This window comes from Chelonia mydas, chromosome 11 (assembly GCF_015237465.2).
Source record: "Chelonia mydas isolate rCheMyd1 chromosome 11, rCheMyd1.pri.v2, whole genome shotgun sequence".
Taxonomy (NCBI): Eukaryota; Metazoa; Chordata; order Testudines; family Cheloniidae; genus Chelonia; species Chelonia mydas.
In genome coordinates this window covers 58,589,936-58,612,722 of record NC_051251.2, presented here as the reverse complement: position 1 = coordinate 58,612,722, position 22,787 = coordinate 58,589,936, and the positions used below count along the sequence as shown (strand labels likewise).

Here is a 22,787-nt window from a genome sequence, read left to right as displayed (position 1 = left end):
TCTAAATGTAATATACTACTAGGTGCTTTCCTTTCATTTTGCTATTGGTAGAATACAAAGATAGAATTAGAAACTGCCCTCCATTTTGGGGGGTGAGGAGGAGTCACTCCATGTGTTCACTCCAATCCATAACATTTTTCATGGTTTAAAAAAAAAAAAGCTAAGTTTTTGAATAGATGAAATGTATTCTACCGTTAGGGTGTCACAGAAGGGATGTGCGTCACTAAACTGAGAGAGAAACCAAAAGGCAAGAAAAAAGTGTGGTTGAACTGAAAGGTGCAAGAGGATATTCAAGACAAACAGATTTCCTTCAGAAAAGTGAAATGCAAGCAGAATAAAGCCTACAGAAGGTAGTACAGCCTAAAGCACGTAAAATGTAACATGGAAGTTAGGAGAGCTGTGATGGACTTTGAGAGCTAATAGCGAGACTTAAAAACAAATAATAACACTTAAATGTGTCAGAGCCAGGAAGCCTATGAGAATGAGCAAGTCTGCTAGATTCACTAGAAGTAAAGGGATCAATTAAGGAGAATAAGGATTTTGCAAATACTAATATTAAAAAAATCATACTACTAGTGCAAATTCATTTGCTGGTCAAAGTGAAATATCCTTGTGTAATCCCTCTTATGTAGAACAATTCTTTTCAAACCCGTGGGTTTTTAAAATAGCAGATTTAATAGTAATGTGCGTGCTTTGGTTTCATGGCACATGTTCATCTTCAGATGGCTGCTCCAGTGAGGACTGTCCTGAAGTAGAATTGGTGAACATGCTGGAAGAACAGCTACCACAGTATAAGCTACGAGCGGATACTCTGTATCCGTATGACAACCAAGACTGGCTCCAGGACCCATCCTGCTATAGCCATGTCCCCCAAACCATCTCTCCTGTCCTTGCTGAGGAGACCTTCCGTTATATGAGTGAGTATTTCTGGTCATCATGGAGATCTTTGCATCATGTGAAATGAAGTCATTAAAGTGACTAAAAAGTACTCTATTACTGAAAGATTCAAAGCATTGTGAACACAGGCAAAGCAAAAAGCTCTGTTCACAGGGAAATGTTTCTAATTTACTGTTCCAAGCAGCTAGAGTCTGTGCGCAAGCAGTAAAGGGTCTTGCTGTAATGCTCTGTGGGTCATAGGTATAGTCCTGTTTTATTGCAGTTGAAGTCCTTTGGGCTTCATGGAGAAATTGGGAGCAGAAACAGTGTTAGTGCATGTGGTTCCCTAAGTATGATGACTGGAAACCTGGAATATACCAGGTATTGCTCAGTGTCATGCATAATTTGTCCCAGTTATAACTTGTTTTCTGATCATTTTTGTTTTAAAATATATGGCTATTGTGACAAAGTTCCTCCTCTACCTTGGTGGGTCTTGCGCTTATTGGTGGACTTGCTCATCTCGGAAATTCACGGCAGCCCTCAGTTTGGCCATTTTCATGAACCCATGGTCCAGGTCAACTCCTCCTGTGTCGGACCAGGAGTTGGGAGGTTTGGGGGGAACCCAGGCCCACCCTCTACTCCAGGTCCCAGCCCAGGCCCTGTGGAATGCAGCTGTCTAGAGTGCCTCCTGGAACAGCTGTGCAACAGCTACAACTCCCTGAGCTGCTTCCCCATGGCCTCCTCCCAACACCTTCTTTATCCTCACCATAGGACCTTCCTCCTGGTGTCTGATAATGCTTGTCATCCTCAGTCCTCCAACAGTACATGTTCTCACTCTCAGCTCCTAGTGCCTCTTGCTCCCAGCTCCTCACACGCGCACCAAAAACTGAAGAGAGCTCCTTTTTAAACCCAGGTGCCCTGATTAGCCTGCCTTAATTGATTCTAGCAGCTTCTTGATTGGCTGCAGGTGTTCTAATCAACCTGTCTGTCTTAATTGTTTCCAGAAGGTTCCTGATTGTTCTGGAACCTTCCCTGTTACCTTACCCGGGGAAAAGGGACCTACTTAACCTGGGGCTAATATATCTGCCTTCTATTACTCTCCTATAGTCATCTGGCCCGACCCTGTCACACTATGTAAACACAAATGTGAAGAGATGAGATAAGAACAACCTAAAACCCACCTTTTCTTCTTAATAAAGAAGTTTTACTTGTTTAAAAAAAATAGTGAACTGTTATTGTTATAAAGCAATTGGATCAGCCAATATAACTAAAGAGATGCTGTCAAATTAAAACTCATATTTAAAAAAATCTTTACCTGTGATCATTAACATCTTAAGATTAGGGAAACCTAATTTTATTAAAAAGCCCAAAAACACTAATGCTTGGTATTGCTCTGAGCATTTCTCTCAGATTGGCTAATGAAAACAGATTAGTCAGTTTTACTTTTGTATGTAGGCAGTTTGACTTTGATTCTTGTGTAATAGCTCTGACCTGAGATATTTTGGATTGCAATCACTATAAGGCAACATTTAAATCCAAATCACTGTTTCCATTGAAATTTGAAACAAAAGTATAGTTACAATATTTCTGCTTTAGTTTGGTAAAACCTTGTTCTTACCAAAGCTAATTTTTAGCCTTAATCATCTTGGTGTGGTGTCCTTTTCAAATTAATGTACACTTTAATGTTCACTGTATAAATATATTGTCATGTTCACTGTCAGGGAAAACATTTTTAGAGAACTTTTATTACATAAAACATTTGTATCCTATAGGATGTGTTAGGTTGAGAAATAAGTAGAAATTAGGTTTTGGTTAAGTTAGGCTATGTACTATATAGAGGAGTATGGGAAACTGAGTTTGTTAGTTTAAGTAAAAGTTAGCGATAAGTTGGAGACAGTAAGATAGGAAAATTTAATTTAGCGAGGAAATGACCCAGGCTTACGTTGTGGCTGTGTTTCTGATTATAACTGGTTCTAGCAGAGTTTTTAACGAGTGTTTAGAGAATTTTGAATATTTTATTAAAATGCTATCTGTACTGATAGCATGGAAGGATATTGGTGCAGATGTTAATTTAAATTATGTGTAATGTAAAGAGCCAATGAAAAGGTGGTGGAAATTAGAGTATAGTTAGGGCCTTCCCAAGTTCACAACCATGAAAAACACATCAAGGACCATGAAATCTGGTCTCCCCCCGTGAAATCTGGTCTTTTATGTGCTTTTACCCTATACTATACAGATTTCACGGGGGAAGACCAGTGTATCTCAAACGGGGGTCCCGACCCAAAAGGGAGTTGCAGGGGGGGTCACAAGGTTATTTTAGGGGGGTGTCACGATATTGCTGCCCTTACTTCTGCACTGCCTTCAGAGTTGGGAGGCCTGAGAGCGGCGGCTGTTGGTTGGGCACCCAGCACTGAAGGCAGCGCCGCCGCCAGCAGCAGCACAGAAGTAAAGGTAGCAGTACCACAACCCCCCTACAATAACCTGGCAACACCTCACCCACCCACACAACTCCTTTGTGGGTCAAGACCCTTACAATTACAACACCATGAAATTTCAGATTTTAATAGCTGAAATCATGACATTTATTATTTTAAAAATCCTAAGACTGTGAAATTGACCAAAATGGACTGTGAATTTGGTAGTGCACTAAATATAGGTATTATGATAGTTAGGTTTAGTGTTAATTAGTATTAAAATGAAATATAACGGGAGTAGCCTTGCTAAATTGTGGAGAGCGCAAATTAACACGAAAAGGTACCGTTAGGTTACAGGATTATAAGGCTATACTTCATTCTATTGTCAATGGTCTGATCACCCAATGATGTACCATTCCATCTTTGAATGTGAGTATAATTGTTGCATCAGTGTAAATGGTTAATTGTATGCCTGTTTTGCTTAACTAATCATTTTTCCCTTAAATAAAGTTTGGTTCTATCGTTCAAAGTGTCCTCTACTAAGTTAAATTGTCTCTAATCTACCTAGAGGCTTGCACCTGAAAACTAACTTCAGTTGAGTGCATTCTTAGCTTTAACAATTTAACCTTAATTGAGAACATTTAAAAGTCAAGGTTTGATATCATAATACCATCTTTTACAAATAAATTACTAGATAAACTGAAATGGAAGCACTTTATACATTTAGACTTAATAGGCTTTCAAGTAAGCAGCAAAGTAGTTGGAACATAAAAATTAAATTCACTGTTGACAGTGGCTACTACCCCATAACTTGAGCTTATTATAGAGAGAGAAACTGAGGTTTTACTGAACCTTTTAAGTCACAAATCCTCAGCAGTCAGTTGATGAAGGTATTAACCTGAAATATTCTTAATGAGATTCCAAAATGCTGAAGCCATAGAATGATAGTTCATGCTTTGGGTAAAGTTATACTGCTGTGTTTCATTTCCCCCCCATCTCAGCTAGAGTTGAAAAAACTGATATTTCTTCTGCAGGGTAACAGTGTCTAAGCACTGTAGGTAGGCATAGGCTCCCTAGACCCACAGGTGTAAATCACAGCGTTGTCCTGGAGCTTTACACCTCTGAAATAGAAAAACTGGCTACCAGGGAGTTCCAGGGGTTAAAGTCTTTCAAATGAAAACAAAGTTGCTATCTACTCTATGTGAACCTTAATGATCCTGTGGCCATTTTTGTAAGAGTAAGGGTGTGCCCCAATGCCTTCTGCAAAAATGTCCATTCTTGGCATGTTGTGTAGTAGTTTATTGAATGCCAGTTCATTGCCACCCTCCACCTCAGAGGTGGCTGCATTTCACTGCTGCTTTGTTTGTGTAGGGCCTGATGATATCAGATACTGAACAACCTCTTTTCCTATTTGTTGTTCAGAAGTAAGGGTGCTTAGTATCTTGCAGGACTGGACTCACATGTGAAGTGCTTTGGGATTCTTTGTCATAAAAGATTCCCTGCAAATGGCAAATATCTTTTAACTGCAGTAAGAATCCGATCAGCATTGATCATTTCACATGCTGGAAAGGCAGACAAATTCAGTGACTATCAATTGGTTATGTTCTCATTAGGGCTGTAAAATTAATTGTGATTAATCGTGCGAGTAAACAATTATAGAATACCATTTATTTAAATATTTTGGATATTTTCTACATTTTCAAATACATTGATTTCAATTACAACACAGAATACAAAGTGTACAGTGCTCACTTTATATTTATTTTGATTACAAATGTTTTCACTGTAAAAAACAAAAGAAATAGTATTCTTCAATTCACCTAATACAAGTACTGTAGTGCAATCTCTTTATCATGAAAGTTGAACTTACAAATGTAGAATTATGTACAAAAAATAACTGCATTCAAAAACAAAACAATCTAAAACATTAGAGCAAGGGTGGGCAAACTATGGCCCGCGGGCCACATCCGGTCCACCAGCCGATTTAATCTGGCCCTCGAGCTCCCTCTGGGGAGTGGGGTCTGGGGCTTGCCCCGCTCCCGTGCTCCAGCCAGGGAGCGGGGTCGGGGGCTGCTCCATGCACACATGCCACGGCTCTGCACAGCTCCCGGAAGCAGCGTCACGTCCCCCTACTGCTCCTACCCATAGGAGCAGCCAGGGGGTTCTGCACGCTGCCCCCGCCCCAAGTGTCGCCCCTGCAGCTCCCATTGGCCAGGAACTGCGGCCAGTGGGAGCTGCATGGGCGGCACCTGCGGACGGGTCCACATGCAGAGCTGCCTGGCTGCGGCTCCACCTAGGAGCCGGAGGGGAGACAAGTGTCTGCTTCCGGGAGCTGCTTGAGGTAAGTGCCGCCTGGAGCCTGCACCCCTGAGCTCCTCCCATGCCCCGATCTCCTACCCCAGCCCCCTCCCACACTCCAAACCCCTCAGTCCCAGTCTGGAGCACCCTCTTACACCCCAAACCTCTCATCCCCAGCCCCAGCCAGAGCCCTCGCCCCCTCGTGCACTCTAACCCCGATTTTGTGAGCATTCATGGCCCGCCATACAATTTCCATACCCAGATGTGGCCCTCGGGCCAAAAAGTTTGCCCACCCCTGCTTTAGAGCCTACAGAGCCACTCAGTCCTACTTCAGCCAATCACTCAGACAAGTTTGGTTACAATTTCCAGGAGATAATGCTGCCCTCTTCTTGTTTACCATGTCACCTGAAAGTGAAAAAAGACATTCGCATGGCAGTGTTGTAGCTGGCGTCGCAAGATATTTACATGCCAGATGTGCTAAAGATTCATATGTCCCTTCAAGCTTCAACCACCATTCCAGAGGACGTGCATCTGTGCTGATGATGGGTTCTGCTCGATAACAATCCAAAGCTGAGTGGACCGACGCATATTCATTTTCATCATCTGAGTCAGATGCCCCAGCAGAAGGTTGATTTTCTTTTTTGGTGGTTCAGGTACTGTAGTTCCCGCATTGGAGTGTTGCTCTTTTAAGATTTCTGAAAGCATGCTCCACACCTCGTCCCTCTCAGATTTTGGGCAACACTTTAGATTCTTAAACCTTGAGTCAAGTGCTGTAGCTATTTTTAGAAATCTCACATTGGTGCCTTCTTTGCGTTTTGTCAAATCTGCTGTGAAAGTGTTCTTAAAACGAACATCTGCTGGGTCATCATCCAAGAATGCTATAAAATGAAATATATGGCAGAATGCAGGTAAAACAGAGCAGGAGACATACAATTTCCCCCCAAGGAGTTCAGTCACAAATTGAATGAATGCTTTTTCTTTTTTTTTTTTTAAACGAGCATCATCAGCATGGAAGCATATCCTCTGGAATGGTGGCAAAGCATGAAGGGGCACATGAACATTTAGCATATCTGGCAAGTAAATACCTTGCAACGCCTGCTATAAAAGTGTCATGCGAATGCCTGTTCTCGCTTTTAGGTGACATTGTAAATAAGAAGCAGGCAGCATTATCTTCCATAAATGTAAGCAAACTTGTTTGTCTTAGTGATTGGCTGAACAAGAATTAGGACTGAGTGGACTTGTTGACTCCAAAGTTTTGCATTGTTTTGTTTTTGAGTGCAGTTATGTAAAAAAAAAAAATCTACATTTGTAAGTTACACTTTCACAATAAAGAGATTGTGCTACAGTACTTGCATGAAGTGAATTGAAAAATAGTATTTTATTTTACAGTGCAAATATTTGTAATAAAAAATGATATAAAGTGAGCACTGTACACTTTGTATTCTGTGTTGTAATAGAAATCAATATATTTGAAAATGTAGAAAAACATCCAAAAATATTTAATAAATTTCAATTGGTATTCTATTGTTTAACAGTGCGATTAATTTTTTTATCGCGATTAACTTTTTGCGTTAATCACGTGAGTTAAGTGCAATTAATCGACAGCCCTAGTTCCCATCAATCCTGATAGTAAAGCTGGCAATTTTTCAGGGAGAAAATGGCCCAGTCATAGAGCATTCTTGAAGAGTTTGAATTTGAATTTGTTAAAATGAAATGGCATAGTAGGCTGCCAAAAGGATTGAATGTGGGGGTGGGAGAATCTTTGAGTATTTTGATGAATTGGTAGGGGCACAAGGTACATATTTTCCCCAGGAAAATAGGGAAATCAAATGACTTCTCGTACAGCAACTGGAAGAAAGTAGCTTTTAGTAGGGGTTAATATTGTGTTTGGACATAATATAATATTCACTGTGAAACAAATTTTCCTTGTACATGCCTGCACTAAGAAGATTTTGTCATTAGTCTGTGGGTTTTCTCCTAGGGAGTATAGTAATAAAAGGGAATTATCATCTGAATTTGGCTTGAGATGATGTCCCACAATCTAAACAGAATTTTGTTCTCTGACTCAACGGTTCAGTTCAGAATTCTGTCTAAATGTGTCAGATGTTTAAATATTGACTAGACTGTTTTATTGCCCTAGTTTTCTGATAAGCAAATTTAAAAAACAAGTAAAGTGAAAGCTTTACTATCGCCTTAAAGCACACTGCTGTATATCAATAGGGTGTGTTCTTGCCTCTGAGTCCAGAAAAAATTGAGGCCACACAGTTCACTTAGATTGAAAACAACTTTACAGTCTTTGCTGAGGTACTTTTTGTTTTCAGTGTCTGAAAGTGCAGTTTTTCAGTATCAAAGTGTTCTCACACACAAGGCCCTTTGAGCAGTCCATCAGAGACTGAATTCGTAGCCTTCAGAGTAAGATGCAAGGCTTTTAAAACAAAACAAAAACCCCTCAGAAAGTTAATTGTTCTATTAACTGATTGTAATCGAGGCAATAGAGTGGGTAGTATTTTTACTGAAATCTTAAAAAAAGGAAATTCAAAGAAAAATATCCCTTCTTGAAGGAAAAATGTAATCTGATCAGGAGAGAGATTTTTGGAGTTACTGTAGAAATACTCTTGTAGTTTTCAAAATAATGCATTCCTTAATAAATACAGTGAAACTCCATCCAAGTAAGATGAATTATTGTCATTAAGAAGAGCTACTCCATTTTAGGATTTAGAGTTCCATGTAGTCTGGATGTTTTTGTATATTTTTATTGTTAGGATTTGTCCCTACAGTGGTCACTAGGCACGCTACAGGAATTAAAAAGAAAACCATTACACACAATAAGTAATCCTGTCATTAATGACTGGCGCACCTGTTGAACTCTGGACACTTTCAAGGAGAGTTGCAAATTGTATTTATTTACTTTATCATTTTCTTGATGCAGAGACTGGCTCAGAATAACAGGCAGTGGATTCTGAGAGACATACCAACCCCTACAGATGGAGGTGGGGGGATGGAATGAGCAGGGCGGGGCTTTGGGGAAAGGCGGGGTAGATCCTGGGTTGCCCTTAAATTCAAAAAATGATCTTGGGCGTAAAATGGTTGGAGACCACTGCATTACAGCCTCATCTCAGAACTAGCACACTCATGAAGAGTTGAGTCCATCCTTTATATAGTTCAGGGATCTTTGATCTGGAGTTTCCAGAAGCTGGTAATTAATAGAGAATGGGTTTTTCTCAAGGCCAGCTTTAAAACGATAGACTCTGAGGTGGATCATTTGTGTTCTCCTTATCCCAAGTATTTCCTAGTCAATCCACTTCATATGTATTGTCTTTTTGGTGCTTTGAAGTTCCTAATCCTTCCCAGAGATTGCATTAGTCAGTCTCCCAGAGGAGTTGCATACAATTCCACAATAACACAAACACAAGAAGGAACTAGTAATGAGTGTTAGTTACATCAAAGAGACAAATGCACATTTTAGATAGGGTTCTGAAAAGAATAAAGCAGGAAAGGTGCAGCCATTAATAAAGCCAAAAGTTATATTCTAATCTCAGGTTTCAGAGTAACAGCCGTGTTAGTCTGTATTCGCAAAAAGAAAAGGAGTACTTGTGGCACCTTAGAGACTACCCAATTTATTTGAGCATAAGCTTTCGCGAGCTACAGCTCACTTCATCGGATGCATACTGTGGAAAGCACAGAAGATCTTTTTATACACACAAACCATGAAAAAATGGGTGTTTACCACTACAAAAGGTTTTTTCTCCCCCCACCCCGCTCTCCTGCTGGTAATAGCTTATCTAAAGTGATCACTCTCCTTACAATGTGTATGATAATCAAGGTGGACCATTTCCAGCAAAAATCCAGGGTTTAACAAGAACGTCCCGGGGGGGGGGAGTAGGAAAAAACAAGGGGAAATAGCTTACCTTGCATAACGACTTAGCCACTCCCAGTCTCTAGTCAAGCCTAAGTTAATTGTATCCAATTTGCAAATGAATTCCAATTCAACAGTCTCTTGCTGGAGTCTGGATTTGAAGTTTTTTTGCTTTAAGATAGCGACCCTCATGTCTGTGATTGCGTGACCAGAGAGATTGAAGTGTTCTCCGACTGGTTTATGAATGTTGTAATTCTTAACATCTGATTTGTGTCCATTTATTCTTTTACGTAGAGACTGTCTAGTTTGACCAATGTACATAGCAGAGGGGCATTGCTGGCACATGATGGCATATATCACATTGGTGGATGTGCTGGTGAACGAGCCTCTGATAGTGTGGCTGATGTTATTAGGCCCTGTGATGGTATCCCCTGAATAGATATGTGGGCACAGTTGGCAACGGGCTTTGTTGCAAGGATAGGTTCCTGGGTTAGTGGTTCTGTGCTGGTTAGTGTGGTATGTGGTTGCTGGTGAGTATTTGCTTCAGGTTGGGGGGCTGTCTGTAGGCAAGGACTGGCCTGTCTCCCAAGATTTGTGAGAGTGTTAGGTCATCCTTCAGGATAGGTTGTAGATCCTTAATAATGCGTTGGAGGAGTTTTAGTTAGGGGCTGAAGGTGACGGCTAGTGGCGTTCTGTTATTTTCTTTGTTAGGCCTGTCCTGTAGTAGGTGACTTCTGGGAATTCTTCTGGCTCTATCAATCTGTTTCTTCACTTCCGCAGGTGGGTATTGTGGTTGTAAGAATGCTTGATAGAGATCTTGTAGGTGTTTGTCTCTGTCTGAGGAGTTGGAGCAAATGCGGTTGTATCGCAGAGCTTGGCTGTAGACAATGGATCGTGTGGTGTGGTCAGGGTGAAAGCTGGAGGCATGTAGGTAGGAATAGCGGTCAGTAGGTTTCCGGTATAGGGTGGTGGTTATGTGACCATCGTTTATTAGCACTGTAGTGTCCAGGAAGAGGATCTCTTGTGTGGACTGGACCAGGCTGAGGTTGATGGTGGGATGGAAATTGTTGAAATCATGGTGGAATTCCTCAAGGGCATCTTTTCCATGGGTCCAGATGATGAAGATGTCATCAATATAGCGCAAGTAGAGTAGGGGCGTTAGGGGACAAGAGCTGAGGAAGCGTTGTTCTAAGTCAGCCATAAAAATGTTGGCATACTGTGGGACCATGCGGGTACCCATAGCAGTGCTGCTGATTTGAAGGTATACATTGTCCCCAAATGTAAAGTAGTTATGGGTAAGGACAAAGTCACAAAGTTCAGTCACCAGGTTAGCCATGACATTATCGGGGATAGTGTTCTTGATGGCTTGTAGTCCATCTTGGTGTGGAATGTTGGTGTAGAGGGCTTCCACATCCATAGTGGCCAGGATGGTGTTATCAGGAAGATCACTGATGGATTGTAGTTTCCTCAGGAAGTCAGTGGTGTCTCAAAGGTAGCTGGGAGTGCTGGTAGAGTAGGACCTGAGGAGGGAGTCTACATAGCCAGACAATCCTGCTGTCAGGGTGCCAATGCCTGAGATGATGGGGTGCCCAGGATTTCCAGATTTATGGATCTTGGATAGTAGACAGAATATCCCAGGTCGGGGTTCCAGGGGTGTGTCTGTGCCACCCTATACCGGAAACCTACTGACCACTATTCCTACCTACATGCCTCCAGCTTTCACCCTGACCACACCACACGATCCATTGTCTACTGCCAAGCTCTGCGATACAACCGCATTTGCTCCAACTCCTCAGACAGAGACAAACACCTACAAGATCTCTATCAAACATTCTTACAACTACAATACCCACCTGCGGAAGTGAAGAAACAGATTGATAGAGCCAGAAGAATTCCCAGAAGTCACCTACTACAGGACAGGCCTAACAAAGAAAATAACAGAACGCCACTAGCCGTCACCTTCAGCCCCCAACTAAAACCCCTCCAACGCATTATTAAGGATCTGCAACCTATCCTGAAGGGTGACCCAACACTCTCACAAATCTTGGGAGACAGGCCAGTCCTTGCCTACAGACAGCCCCCCCAACCTGAAGCAAATACTCACCAGCAACCACATACCACACAACAGAACCACTAACCCAGGAACCTATCCTTGCAACAAAGCCCGTTGCCAACTGTGCCCAAATATCTATTCAGGGGACACCATCACAGGGCCTAATAACATCAGCCACACTATCAGAGGCTCGTTCACCAGCACATCCACCAATGTGATATATGCCATCATGTGCCAGCAATGCCCCTCCGCCATGTACATTGGTCAAACTGGACAGTCTCTACGTAAAAGAATAAATGGACACAAATCAGATGTCAAGAATTATAATATTCATAAACCAGTCGGAGAACACTTCAATCTCTCTGGTCACGCGATTACAGACATGAGGGTCGCTATCTTAAAGCAAAAAAACTTCAAATCCAGACTCCAGCAAGAGACTGTTGAATTGGAATTCATTTGCAAATTGGATACAATTAACTTAGGCTTGACTAGAGACTGGGAGTGGCTAAGTCGTTATGCAAGGTAAGCTATTTCCCCTTGTTTTTTCCTACCCCCCTCCCCCACTGGACGTTCTTGTTAAACCCTGGATTTGTGCTGGAAATGGCCCACCTTGATTATCATACACATTGTAAGGAGAGTGATCACTTTAGATAAGCTATTACCAGCAGGAGAGTGGGGTTGGGGGAGAGAAAACCTTTTGTAGTGGGAAACACCCATTTTTTCATGGTTTGTGTGTATAAAAAGATCTTCTGTACTTTCCACAGTATGCATCCGATGAAGTGAGCTGTAGCTCGCGAAAGCTTATGCTCAAATAAATTGGGTAGTCTCTAAGGTGCCACAAGTACTCCTTTTCTTATATTCTAATCTGTTATACTTGTGTAAATCCTGAGTAACTGAATTGACCTTAATGAAATTATTCCAGATTTATATCAGTGTACGGGGAGCAGAATCTGACCTATTCAGTGTAGTAAAAAGTACAAGCCAATCTTTGCAATATGCTTTCAGCTTTTTCTAGACCTCCTCAAAAGAGCTTCCGTATGCTAGTTGAGATGGTTCTTCTGAGACCATCTTCAAGTCAGTATTACTTTTGTTCCTGTAAAAATAACAGTTCTAAAGTATATTGGGCCCAATACATTAACAGTAGCTTAGATCCTAGTATCATTGTATAAATACTGATTTAAACACTGGACATTTAACACTATGGGCGTGTCTACATATTGGGGTAAAGAGTTTCACAAGGATGTGTTGTCTAAAGCATGCTAATGTGTTGCACTTGAATTAGTCTGTGTAGACACAGCTGATGCATACTAACTACATGTTAATGCTATAAACTATCTTAGAGCACACTAAGGAATCTTTAGTGTGCACCAGCTGGGTCTACAGGGCAAATTAATGTGCAACACGTTCTTCTTCAGCTATCCCTCGATGCAAGGATGATGTCTGCCATGGAGGTTCATTGGCAGGTTTTTAAGTGGCTGAGGAGCCCAACATGTGCCCTGCAGATTTTCCCACAGAAGTGACAGGTGGGATAGCTCCTTTGTAGCTTCTCTGTCCCATGAGTACATCTGTTCTCTTCAAAGTGAGCTGTGGCTTGGTGTATGGTGTGGCACCACTGTACATAGTGGCCAGTCCAGCAGAGTTGGTGTTTCATGACCTGTGCCTCTATACTGCTCATGTTGGCTGCAGAGAGAACGCTGATGTTAGTGCGTCGGTCTTCCCTGCTGATCCTGAGAATCCTCCTGAGGCAGCGCTGCTGGAACCACTCCAGCCACTTGAGATGTCATCTGTAGGTTCCCCAGGTCTCTCACCCATAGAGAAGGGTGAGGATAACCACTGCCTTGTAAGCCAGGATCTTCGTGCCTGTTTGCAGATCTCTGTCGTTGAAGATTCAGCTAAGTAGTCTTCCAAAGGATGTGCTGGCACAGTGGATCCTGTATTCAATCTCTGTGTCAATGCTGGCTGTTTGGGAGAAGTGGCTGCCAAGGTATGGAAAATGGTCCTGCTGATGGTAATTTGTGGAGTACAAAGAGTAGTTTGTGCAGGTGAGGGCTGGTAGAGTACCTTGGTTTTCCCGATGTTGAGAGAGAGACCCAGGCTGCGATAGGCATCTGCAAAAAGATTTAGGTTGCCCTGTGTGTGTGCGTGTGTGTGTGAAAGAGAGAATGACGCAGTCATCTGCATGCTGAAGGTCAGTGATTCCAATTCTCGTGATCTTAGATTTTTGTTTGGAAACGTCGGAGATTGAGGAGTTGACGGTCTATATGATGCTCAATGCCGATTCCATCAGAAAGGCAGTCATGGATGAGAATTGGGATCACAGCAAGGTAAATGGAGAAGAGTGTGTTAGGATATAGATATTCAGGCTTGTCTGTAAAGGCCTATACTCGAAGAATTTAGGTGTATTCTTATCACTTGGCTAGTTAGAGGTATAAAAGAAAGAATCAAAATCACTGTCTGCCAGTGTAAGGTCCTTCTCTTACTGTGACGGTCTGAGGCCCTGTGCTTAGGCTAAGATCTTTAGCTAAGCAACAGAGGCGGCCATAAGCTGGGAAGCGACCGGTCACCACCTCACATTCCAAACTAGTCCCATTGAAATAAGGTGCTATTGGGCTGTTAGGAATACAATCCTGTCCTGATAGTGCCTATTGCCTCCAGAGAAAGGGAAGTGCCTAGAAAATGTAAAAGGAAACTTGGTTTGATAGCATCTTGTCTTGCAAGAACTCACTTATCAATAGCTGGGATGTGAAATCCTCACTTCTGTATTGTTTTGTCATTATAGTTCCCACTTTGCTAATAAACTGGTTAGTCTCTAAGGTGCCACAAGTACTCCTTTTCTTTTTACGAATACAGACTAACACGGCTGTTACTCTGAAACCTGTCACTTTGCTATTGTTTGTCTGTATAATCTCTGTCTGGTTCTGTGATTGTTTCGGTCTGCTGTATAATTAATTTTGCTGGGTGTAAACTAATTAAGGTGGTGCGATATAATTGGTTACATAATCATGTTACAATATGTTAGGATTGGTTAGTTAAATTTCAGGAAAATGATTGGTTAAGGTATAGCTAAGCAGAACTCAAGTTTTACTATATAGTCTGCAGTCAATCAGGAAGTGGGTGGGGGTTTGGGGGAAATGGGAACAGGGAATGGGGGTGGGGAAATTGGAATCATGTTTTGCTAAAGGGAGAAATGGGAACAGGGATACAGGTAAGCCTCTGTGGTGTCAGAGCTGGGAAGAGGGACACTAAGGAAGGAAACTGGAATCATGCTTGCTGGAAGTTCACCCCAATAAACATGGAATTGTTTGCACCTTTGGACTTCGGGTATTGTTGCTCTCTGCTCATGCGAGAAGGACCAGGGAAGTAAGTGGGTGAAGGAATAAGCCCCCTAACAGAGTGTTGGAGCAATGACAGCCCTGCTTGACACCAGTGCGAATGATGAATGGTTCGGTCTCTGAGCCATTGCACAGAATAATGGCAGTCAACTCATCATTGAGTAGTCTGATGATGGAAATGTATTTCTGTGTACAGGCAAACGTACACAACACCTTTCATAGGGCATCACTATTGATAGAGTCAGAGGCCCTGGTTAGCTTGATGAATGCCATGAACAGTTCCTGGTGTTGCTCTCTGTACTTCTCCTGAATCTGTTGTGCCCACGAAGATCATATCAGTTGTGCATCAGGATGGCCTGAAGCCACACTGGCTTAAGACCCTCAGAACTGCATAGTCCGGAGCTTTCGTACTCCTGGTAGGATCCCCCTTGGCAAGAAGGTCTGAGGCCAGGCTCCTGGCTAATCGTCCAAACTTCACAAGACCCCCAACAGTGGATCAGGCACATGTAGAAGACCTTTTAATACTCTGCAGCTAAAAGGCAGATGAGGGCTGCAGCAGGAGGGAGGCCCCTGGTTGTCTTGGATCTCCTTGCCACTGGGCCAGGGTTTTCCTCCTGCCAAGTCTCGTGTGGTCACACACCGTCTGTGCACCGGTTTCCCCACATTAAAAGATTTCATGTGCAGGCCTCTGCCAAAGGCCTCTCACCCGCACAAAACCCTTATGACAGGAGCAGTGATCTCTGGCACAAATCTGTACGCAGGCGGCAGCCGTGTGACGGTCATCTTGTGCTTGGATGAGACAGAAGTGCCTTTCGGTAGCAGTAGCTATGAATGAGCGGTCCTTTTTTAAGATCCCCTCTGCTCACCCCAAATGGGGAGGGGGATAGAAAAGGTACCCCAAACATAGGCTAACACTCTTCCAATGGATGGCCGAATCCAGTGGGATCACTCAACTCCGTAGCTAAAACAAAAGATATAAGACAATGAATTTTGCCACCTGGAATGTCTGCACCCTTATGGACTCTCAGCACATTGAATGCCCAGAAAGAAGAACTGCCCATAATTGCCAGAGAATTGGCAAGACTCAACATTGACATTGCAGCTCTTAGTGAGACAATGCCTGAGGGCCAACTAAAAGAGAATGGAGGTGGCTACACCTTCTTTTGGAAAGGAAAGCCACCTAAAGAGAGATGCATTCACGGGATTGGCTTTGCCATCAAAAATGAGATTGCCATTCAGCTTTTGGAGCTTCCCATGGGGATCAACGAGCATCTCATGACTCTTCAGCTCAAGCTCAGCAATAACCAATATGCCACGATCATCAGTGCATACACCCCAACATTTGATGAGGAAGACGACAAGGAGCAGTTTTATAGCACTCTTGATATGGTCCTCACAGCCACATGTAAGGCAGACAAACTCATCCTCCTGGGAGATTTCAATGCCAGAGTCGGACAGGACTCCCAGCTCTGGAGCAGCACAATACGCAAAGAAGGAGTAGGAAATGTAAACCCCAATGGTATTCTCTTCCTCACCAAATCTGTGGAGCATGATCTGTTCATCACAAATACCATCTTTAGGCAGAGTAACAAATTTAAGACCACCTGGAAATATCCTTCGTCCAAACACTGACATCTCCTTGACTAGGTTATAGTCAGAGCTCAAGATTACGCTGATGTCTATATAACATGAGCCACGAGAGGTACAGATCACTGTTGAACAAACCATCGATTAGTAAGGTCAGTCATGTACCTGCAGCTCGCTCTACCACACCACAAACACCCAAAGACTAAGTGAAAGCAGTACAATGTCAAAGCACTTCAGGACCAAGCCAGCTGCGAAATGTTCCAGCAACACCTGTCTGAGAAACCCTCTAACTTGCCTGATGACGTCACTGACATTCAAGAGCACTGGGATCAACTTAAAAACACCGTTCACAGTGCATGTGCTGAAACTATAAGATATTCCACCCATCTGCACCAAGACTGGTTTGGTGAAAACAACAAGGAAATCCTAGCATTAATTCAACAGAAAAGAACTGCATTCTGTGACTGGCAAAATGATTCCTCTAACCAATGAAAACATGAGGCTTATCACCTGCTCAAAGTCAAAGGAGGCTAAGTGACCTCCAGACTAAGTGGTGGCAAAAGAAGGCCGCTGAGATTCAGGGTTTCGTAGACTAGGATGACATGAGAAGCTATATATGGGCCAAACACTCAACCCCTTTACGTTCCCAGAATGGCTCCATCCTTCTCAAGGATAATGTGGCCATTAAACAATGCTTTGAGAGCCTACTAAACAGCGAATCCACGATCTCTGAAGACACCATAGAGTCTATGGCACAACACTTGACAATGGAACACCTTGCTGATCCCCCATCTTCTGAGGAAGTCAGCATGCCATCACCCAGACAAAAAAATCACAAGGCACCAGGCCCAGATGGCATCCCAGCTGAGGTTTTTAAAGTTGGTGGAACAAGGCTCCAGCATAAACTTTGCCAACTCCTTGACAAAATCTGGACCTGTGAAGAAATTCCACCTGACTTTAAGAACGCCAACATTGTTGCAATATTCAAGAAAGGGTACAAATCTTTGTGCAGGAACTACAGAGGTATTGCCCTCCTCTCCATCACTGGGAAGATCCTTGCCCAGATCCTACTAAATCGCCTTCTCCCCCGGCCGAGGAACTCCTCCCTGAATTGCAACACGTTATTGTGCATTAGAAATCACACCCTTGTAGAACTCATTACAGTGCAGACAAGCCCTGTGTAAATGTAATACCTTGTCCACTGTGAACATCACAGATAAATCTGAGACAAGGTATTGTATACTGGGCAGAATTCTAAAACTTAATGCATCGGGGAATATTGGAGCTCAGACTGATTACCATTAGGACATAAATGTCTGTGTCTGGACATAAACCAGAAGAGATAATGAGTCTGAAGGAGGAGATTAAAGGAGGAATGATGGTCTTTACATTGAACATATCCCTTTGGATTATTCCATCTAGTTTAATCAACTCATCCAGTGCAAAGTGATTCCTAGTAGAAACCAACTATACCTTGTCTAGTCACATATTAGTGGGAAAGAATCAAGCACACTGAAATGCAAACATATATTGCTTTCTGTATGTTGGTCCAATAAAAGATATTACCTCACCCACCTTGTCTCGTCTGTATGTTAGAGCAGACTGAGGACAAGAGAGAGATTACAATCATTCTGTCCTTGAGGGGTGTTTTGTGTTACATGTATATTATGAAAGCAAAGTATGAGTACATCTTTGAAGTGTAATCTAGTTGTAGGGCGCCCTGCTACATAATAGCTGAGCATTTGCTATGTTTGATTTCCATAATTCTATACCAGCTCATTTCTGATAAGTTTGGGGTTAAAGCTTTTGTCTTGTGCTTGTAGGAAAGAAAATGTGATTGATAAAGCTTCTGAAGCACATAATGCAGGCCAATTCCCAATGTCTATATAGCGTTACACCCTAATCTGGGGAAAACCCTAGATTATTGCTGTTAAGCTCCTCCTTTTTATGGCCCCTGCTGCCTGAAAGCATGTTTCTCTAATAAACCACTGAGTACATACTGAGGAGTGCTTTTCAGTGAGCTGCAAGAGGACTCTGTGCTGCAACAGGAGATGCCAGTTTAGTAATCCTCTGCTACAAAGCATCTTTTTTCACATCTACTTTGTATATGTAAATGGAGACAGCAATATGGCACTCGATAACAAGGACACTAATCAGAATGAAGAGTTGCTTACAGCATTCGCTATGCAAGGTGAGTGTGAGAGAGAGAGTGGAAAGTGCAACAAACTGTGTGATCATGGTCCTAAACTGTCTGGAAATATTGAGAATGTGGAGCAAAGCACCAAAGCCATTCTCTCTCCATAAATTATCAGTTACCAGGGTAATATATATTTGTGGGCAGGATGGAAATCCCAAAATGGCCTGGATATAGCAATCATGTACTGAATGTAAACCTTCATGAAGAAGGGTGAGTACTGATTAGGACACTGACCAGATCTGATTAAAATGAAGTATGGTAGGAACATCTACCAAAACAGAGCTGCTTATGTGCTTTCAGCTGCAATGGCTGAAGCTTGTGTGTGGGTGGGCACATGAATCATCAAGACTAGTGAGCAAAATGAGGCTTTGGAGCAGGGGTCGTCAGTTATTTTTTGGCAAGGTCCAAATTTCTTGGTCAAGGTATAATCAAGGTCCAGACTCCAGAGAAAATAATAATAATAAGTAAATAAAAATATTTTGTGGTCCGTTCAAAAGCATCTGGCGGTCTGGATTTGGCCCGCAGTCTGCCTATTTACTTACCCCTGCTTTGGAGTCTCTTCTCCTTTCAGTAAATACGGGCGACTCTTGTTAAAGTGGTAGAGCAAATCCCACCTGCTGAATGCATATCTTGCTAAGAAGATGGTGAATATTTGTCATTTGATAAGGAAGTTTTTCTGATTCTGTCTTGCTCAGAAACACAATTTGTAATTTACATAGCAATAAGTTCAGAGTTCCCAAAAAACCAATACAAAACATAATAAAAGTACTGACTGCAGCAAATTATTCATAATTTCTGTCAGGAAGTGAATAATTAGCTAATATTTTTGTCAAAGGTACTTTAAAGGCTTTTAAACAAGAGAGGTTAAATGAGAGCTCTGCTTTTCTCTGAACTTGCCTTTGAAAATATGCCTGGCATGATGTGTCCTAAGCAGGTATAGCGTGTCAGGGAAAAGAAAAATGTCTTTGGGCTGCAAATTGTCTTTGCCCTGTTTTCCTATTGGGGGTTGTTTTTTGTGGGGGGTCCCTTGTACAGGGATGTGCTACAGACATTATTGTATCTTAATGATTCCTAGTGATTTGTCGTGTGTAATGTACGTGGTGGGTTGCAGACTAGATGGTTTTTTGTGTGTGTGTACATACGTCAGAGGCATAGGAGCACTTGTGTATTTCATATGGTCATAGGATCATTGGAAACAATGATATATACATTGTTCAATACTTTAAATATGTATTGTGACAAAGTTCCTCCTCTACCTTGGTGGGTCTTGCGCTTATTGGTGGACTTGCTCATCTCGGAAATTCACGGCAGCCCTCAGTTTGGCCATTTTCATGAACCCATGGTCCAGGTCAACTCCTCCTGTGTCGGACCAGGAGTTGGGAGGTTTGGGGGGAACCCAGGCCCACCCTCTACTCCAGGTCCCAGCCCAGGCCCTGTGGAATGCAGCTGTCTAGAGTGCCTCCTGGAACAGCTGTGCAACAGCTACAACTCCCTGGGCTGCTTCCCCATGGCCTCCTCCCAACACCTTTTTTATCCTCACCATAGGACCGTCCTTCTGGTGTCTGATAATGCTTGTACACCTCAGTCCTCCAACAGTCCGCGTTCTCACTTTCAGCTCCTAGTGCCTCTTGCTCCCAACTCCTCACACGCGCACCAAAAACTGAAGTGAGCTCCTTTTTAAACCCAGGTGCCCTGATTAGCCTGCCTTAATTGATTCTAGCAGCTTCTTGATTGGCTGCAGGTGTTCTAATCAACCTGTCTGTCTTAATTGTTTCCAGAAGGTTCCTGATTGTTCTGGAACCTTCCCTGTTACCTTACCCAGGGAAAAGGGACCTACTTAACCTGGGGCTAATATATCTGCCTTCTGTTACTCTCCTGTAGCCATCTGGCCCAACCCTGTCACAGTATGTAAATAAATCTGTACATAAATAAAGAAATGTATAACTTCAAAAACATAACTCATGCTAGCTGACATGCTTGTGGAAGCCTAGTTATATTTGAACTAGAAGTCGTAGAGGTATAAAGAGACAAGCAAGGAGGAATAAAGCACATAATAAGATCACAGGAAGATACTTATGCTATATATCCAGTATTGAGAGAACTAAGACTAGAATGAACACACACACACACAAGCATATACATGTAATAGAAACTGAAAGAGCAGTAGGGGTCAGGGGTAAATGCCTGCTGAGCTACTTGGGTGAAAAATGTTTGATTTACGGGGTTGGTTTGTTTCACTTTTTAGGAAAGTGTTTTAGAAAACAATTCAGTGCAACTTTGTTCTTCTCTTTGCTATTCTTTCCTTTCTCCTCTCTTTTGCAACTCACTGCATAATTACTCCTTCCAGACTGAATACCAGATCTGCTTTACTCCAACCCTGTGTCACAATTAAGTATGAGGCCCAGAATGGACATAGTCTATGTTCTATATGTGTATATTTTGATTTATTAAAAAAATATTAGTTTAAAGCCCCTTACATAATGCAAATCAAGCAATGGCCAACTTCCTTGAGGAAAGGGGATATGACTGCTAATAGAAAAAAAAATACCATTTGCAAGGAGTAGTTTCAGCACAGGTTCACAGAGACATATGTCTGATGGAAAAGTTTCATGGCTCTGTTAAACTTTTATTGCTACTTTAATTGTTTTGTGACTTTATGACTTCGGATCATGAAAGCTATAAATGGAAAAGCTCTGGTGGGTTGAGGCCACCACCTATACCCAACCCCTCCAAGTGCAGGGCATAGTTCCCCTGTTGGTGGTTGTATCACATAAGCTGATACTTTAAAAACGTAATTCATTACTGTTTGTAAAGAGCTATAGGATCCTTTGGAAGGTTTTTAGAAGTGTGAAGTTATGATTTTATATATAAAATGCATGCATTAACAATAGTAACTGAAAAACAAATTCACACTCATCTATTTTCTTAACTTCTAATTCTTTTGCTCTCTTCCTCTCTCTTGCCCTTTTTTCTGTCTTTCATTTTCTGCTATCCTAGCTCTTGTTGAACTTCCCCCCTCCTCTTTGGCTGGATCTCAGAAATTTGCACAAGGTAATTCAGGTTTCTTTTCCATTTTCATATTTTTCTTGTAAGGACAGGAGATAGCAGATGCTGGTACTTCATGTTTTTGATGTTCTGTTTTGATCCTCGTTATCATTGATTCCTCCTTAGTCTTTAGAAGTTCTTCCTGACTCAACCCTGTGCTTAAAGTATTTTGAAAGTGCAGTTTCACTTCTCAGTAATACTTATTATTTGTAATAGTTTTCAACAACATCTAAAAGCTCATTAAGACATTAGCTTTCCAAAGAAGAAATGGTTACCATTCCAATGAGTTTGCACTAGTAGACAATCTGGAGGTGCAAATGATGCGTGTTTTCCTCTTATCCCATGTAACCTTAGGGCTTGCTCCTGTAAACACATGCATTATGGGACTTGCATGAATTAGTCCCAGCAATCTTTGTGCCCTAAGGCTTTTCTGTCTTCCTGCTTGTAACTACCACACAGTCACCTTGATTTCTTTGTGTTTCAAGGGTAAAGCCCACAGACATTCTCAGCCATATGGGGTGTGCAAGACTGCCCCCTCCCACAATCAACTGCAGCGCAAACCAGATCATTCAATAATTTGGCTTCATGCAGAAAATTGACTTTCCCCCACTTACCTCCGTAAGACCAAATTCTGAGAGGTTCTGGCAAACTCCCTCAACTCCAGCTGACTTAACTGGGAATTGCACCTCCCTGGATCAAGCTTCATATGTGTTGCCTCAAATGGGTTTCCTCAAACTTTCCAGTGCTTCCTAAGCTAAATATTCTTAGCCTGCTTGTTAATCCTCTCAAAGATCCCTGTGTTGCATACTGGTTAGGTAATCTATGCAAGTTTTAGATCTACCCCCACTTGTATTCTTCTTGTATATAAACTACTGCAGTGAACGTTTCTGGGTTTGGTTTTCAGTTCTCGGCACAGACAGAGTGGAGCAGATGACGAAAACCTACAATGACATTGACATGGTCACACATCTGTTAGCTGAGGTACAGTCATCTCCACTTACTGTTGTATTAATTTGTAGTGAACTAACCATACATTTGGATACAAGCTTTCCTTCACCCACCTGTCTGCATTGTTTCTCCAATGAGCATCCGTTGTCACTTAGAGGGAGAAAAGGAAATGCTTCTTGCC

At 42.2% G+C, this 22,787-nt stretch overlaps 1 protein-coding gene across 17 annotated transcripts in view; it reads left to right on the top strand.

Annotated features, from left to right (window-relative positions):
• The window catches only part of TRAK2 (trafficking kinesin protein 2), an 80,600-nt gene that overhangs the window by 31,969 nt on the left and 25,844 nt on the right, over positions 1–22,787 (top strand). For 6 of the 17 annotated variants that reach the window (XM_043525665.1, XM_043525668.1, XM_043525666.1 and 3 more), the window contains 3 exons: positions 723–917; positions 21,611–21,664; positions 22,563–22,639. In XM_043525665.1, coding sequence (XP_043381600.1) covers positions 723–917; positions 21,611–21,664; positions 22,563–22,639 — 326 coding nt within the window. Of the gene's footprint in view, positions 1–722; positions 918–3,682; positions 3,720–18,475; positions 18,608–21,610; positions 21,665–22,562; positions 22,640–22,787 lie in introns of those variants that run through there. The other 11 variants (XM_043525673.1, XM_043525671.1, XM_043525670.1 and 8 more) reach the window with 4 other exon arrangements.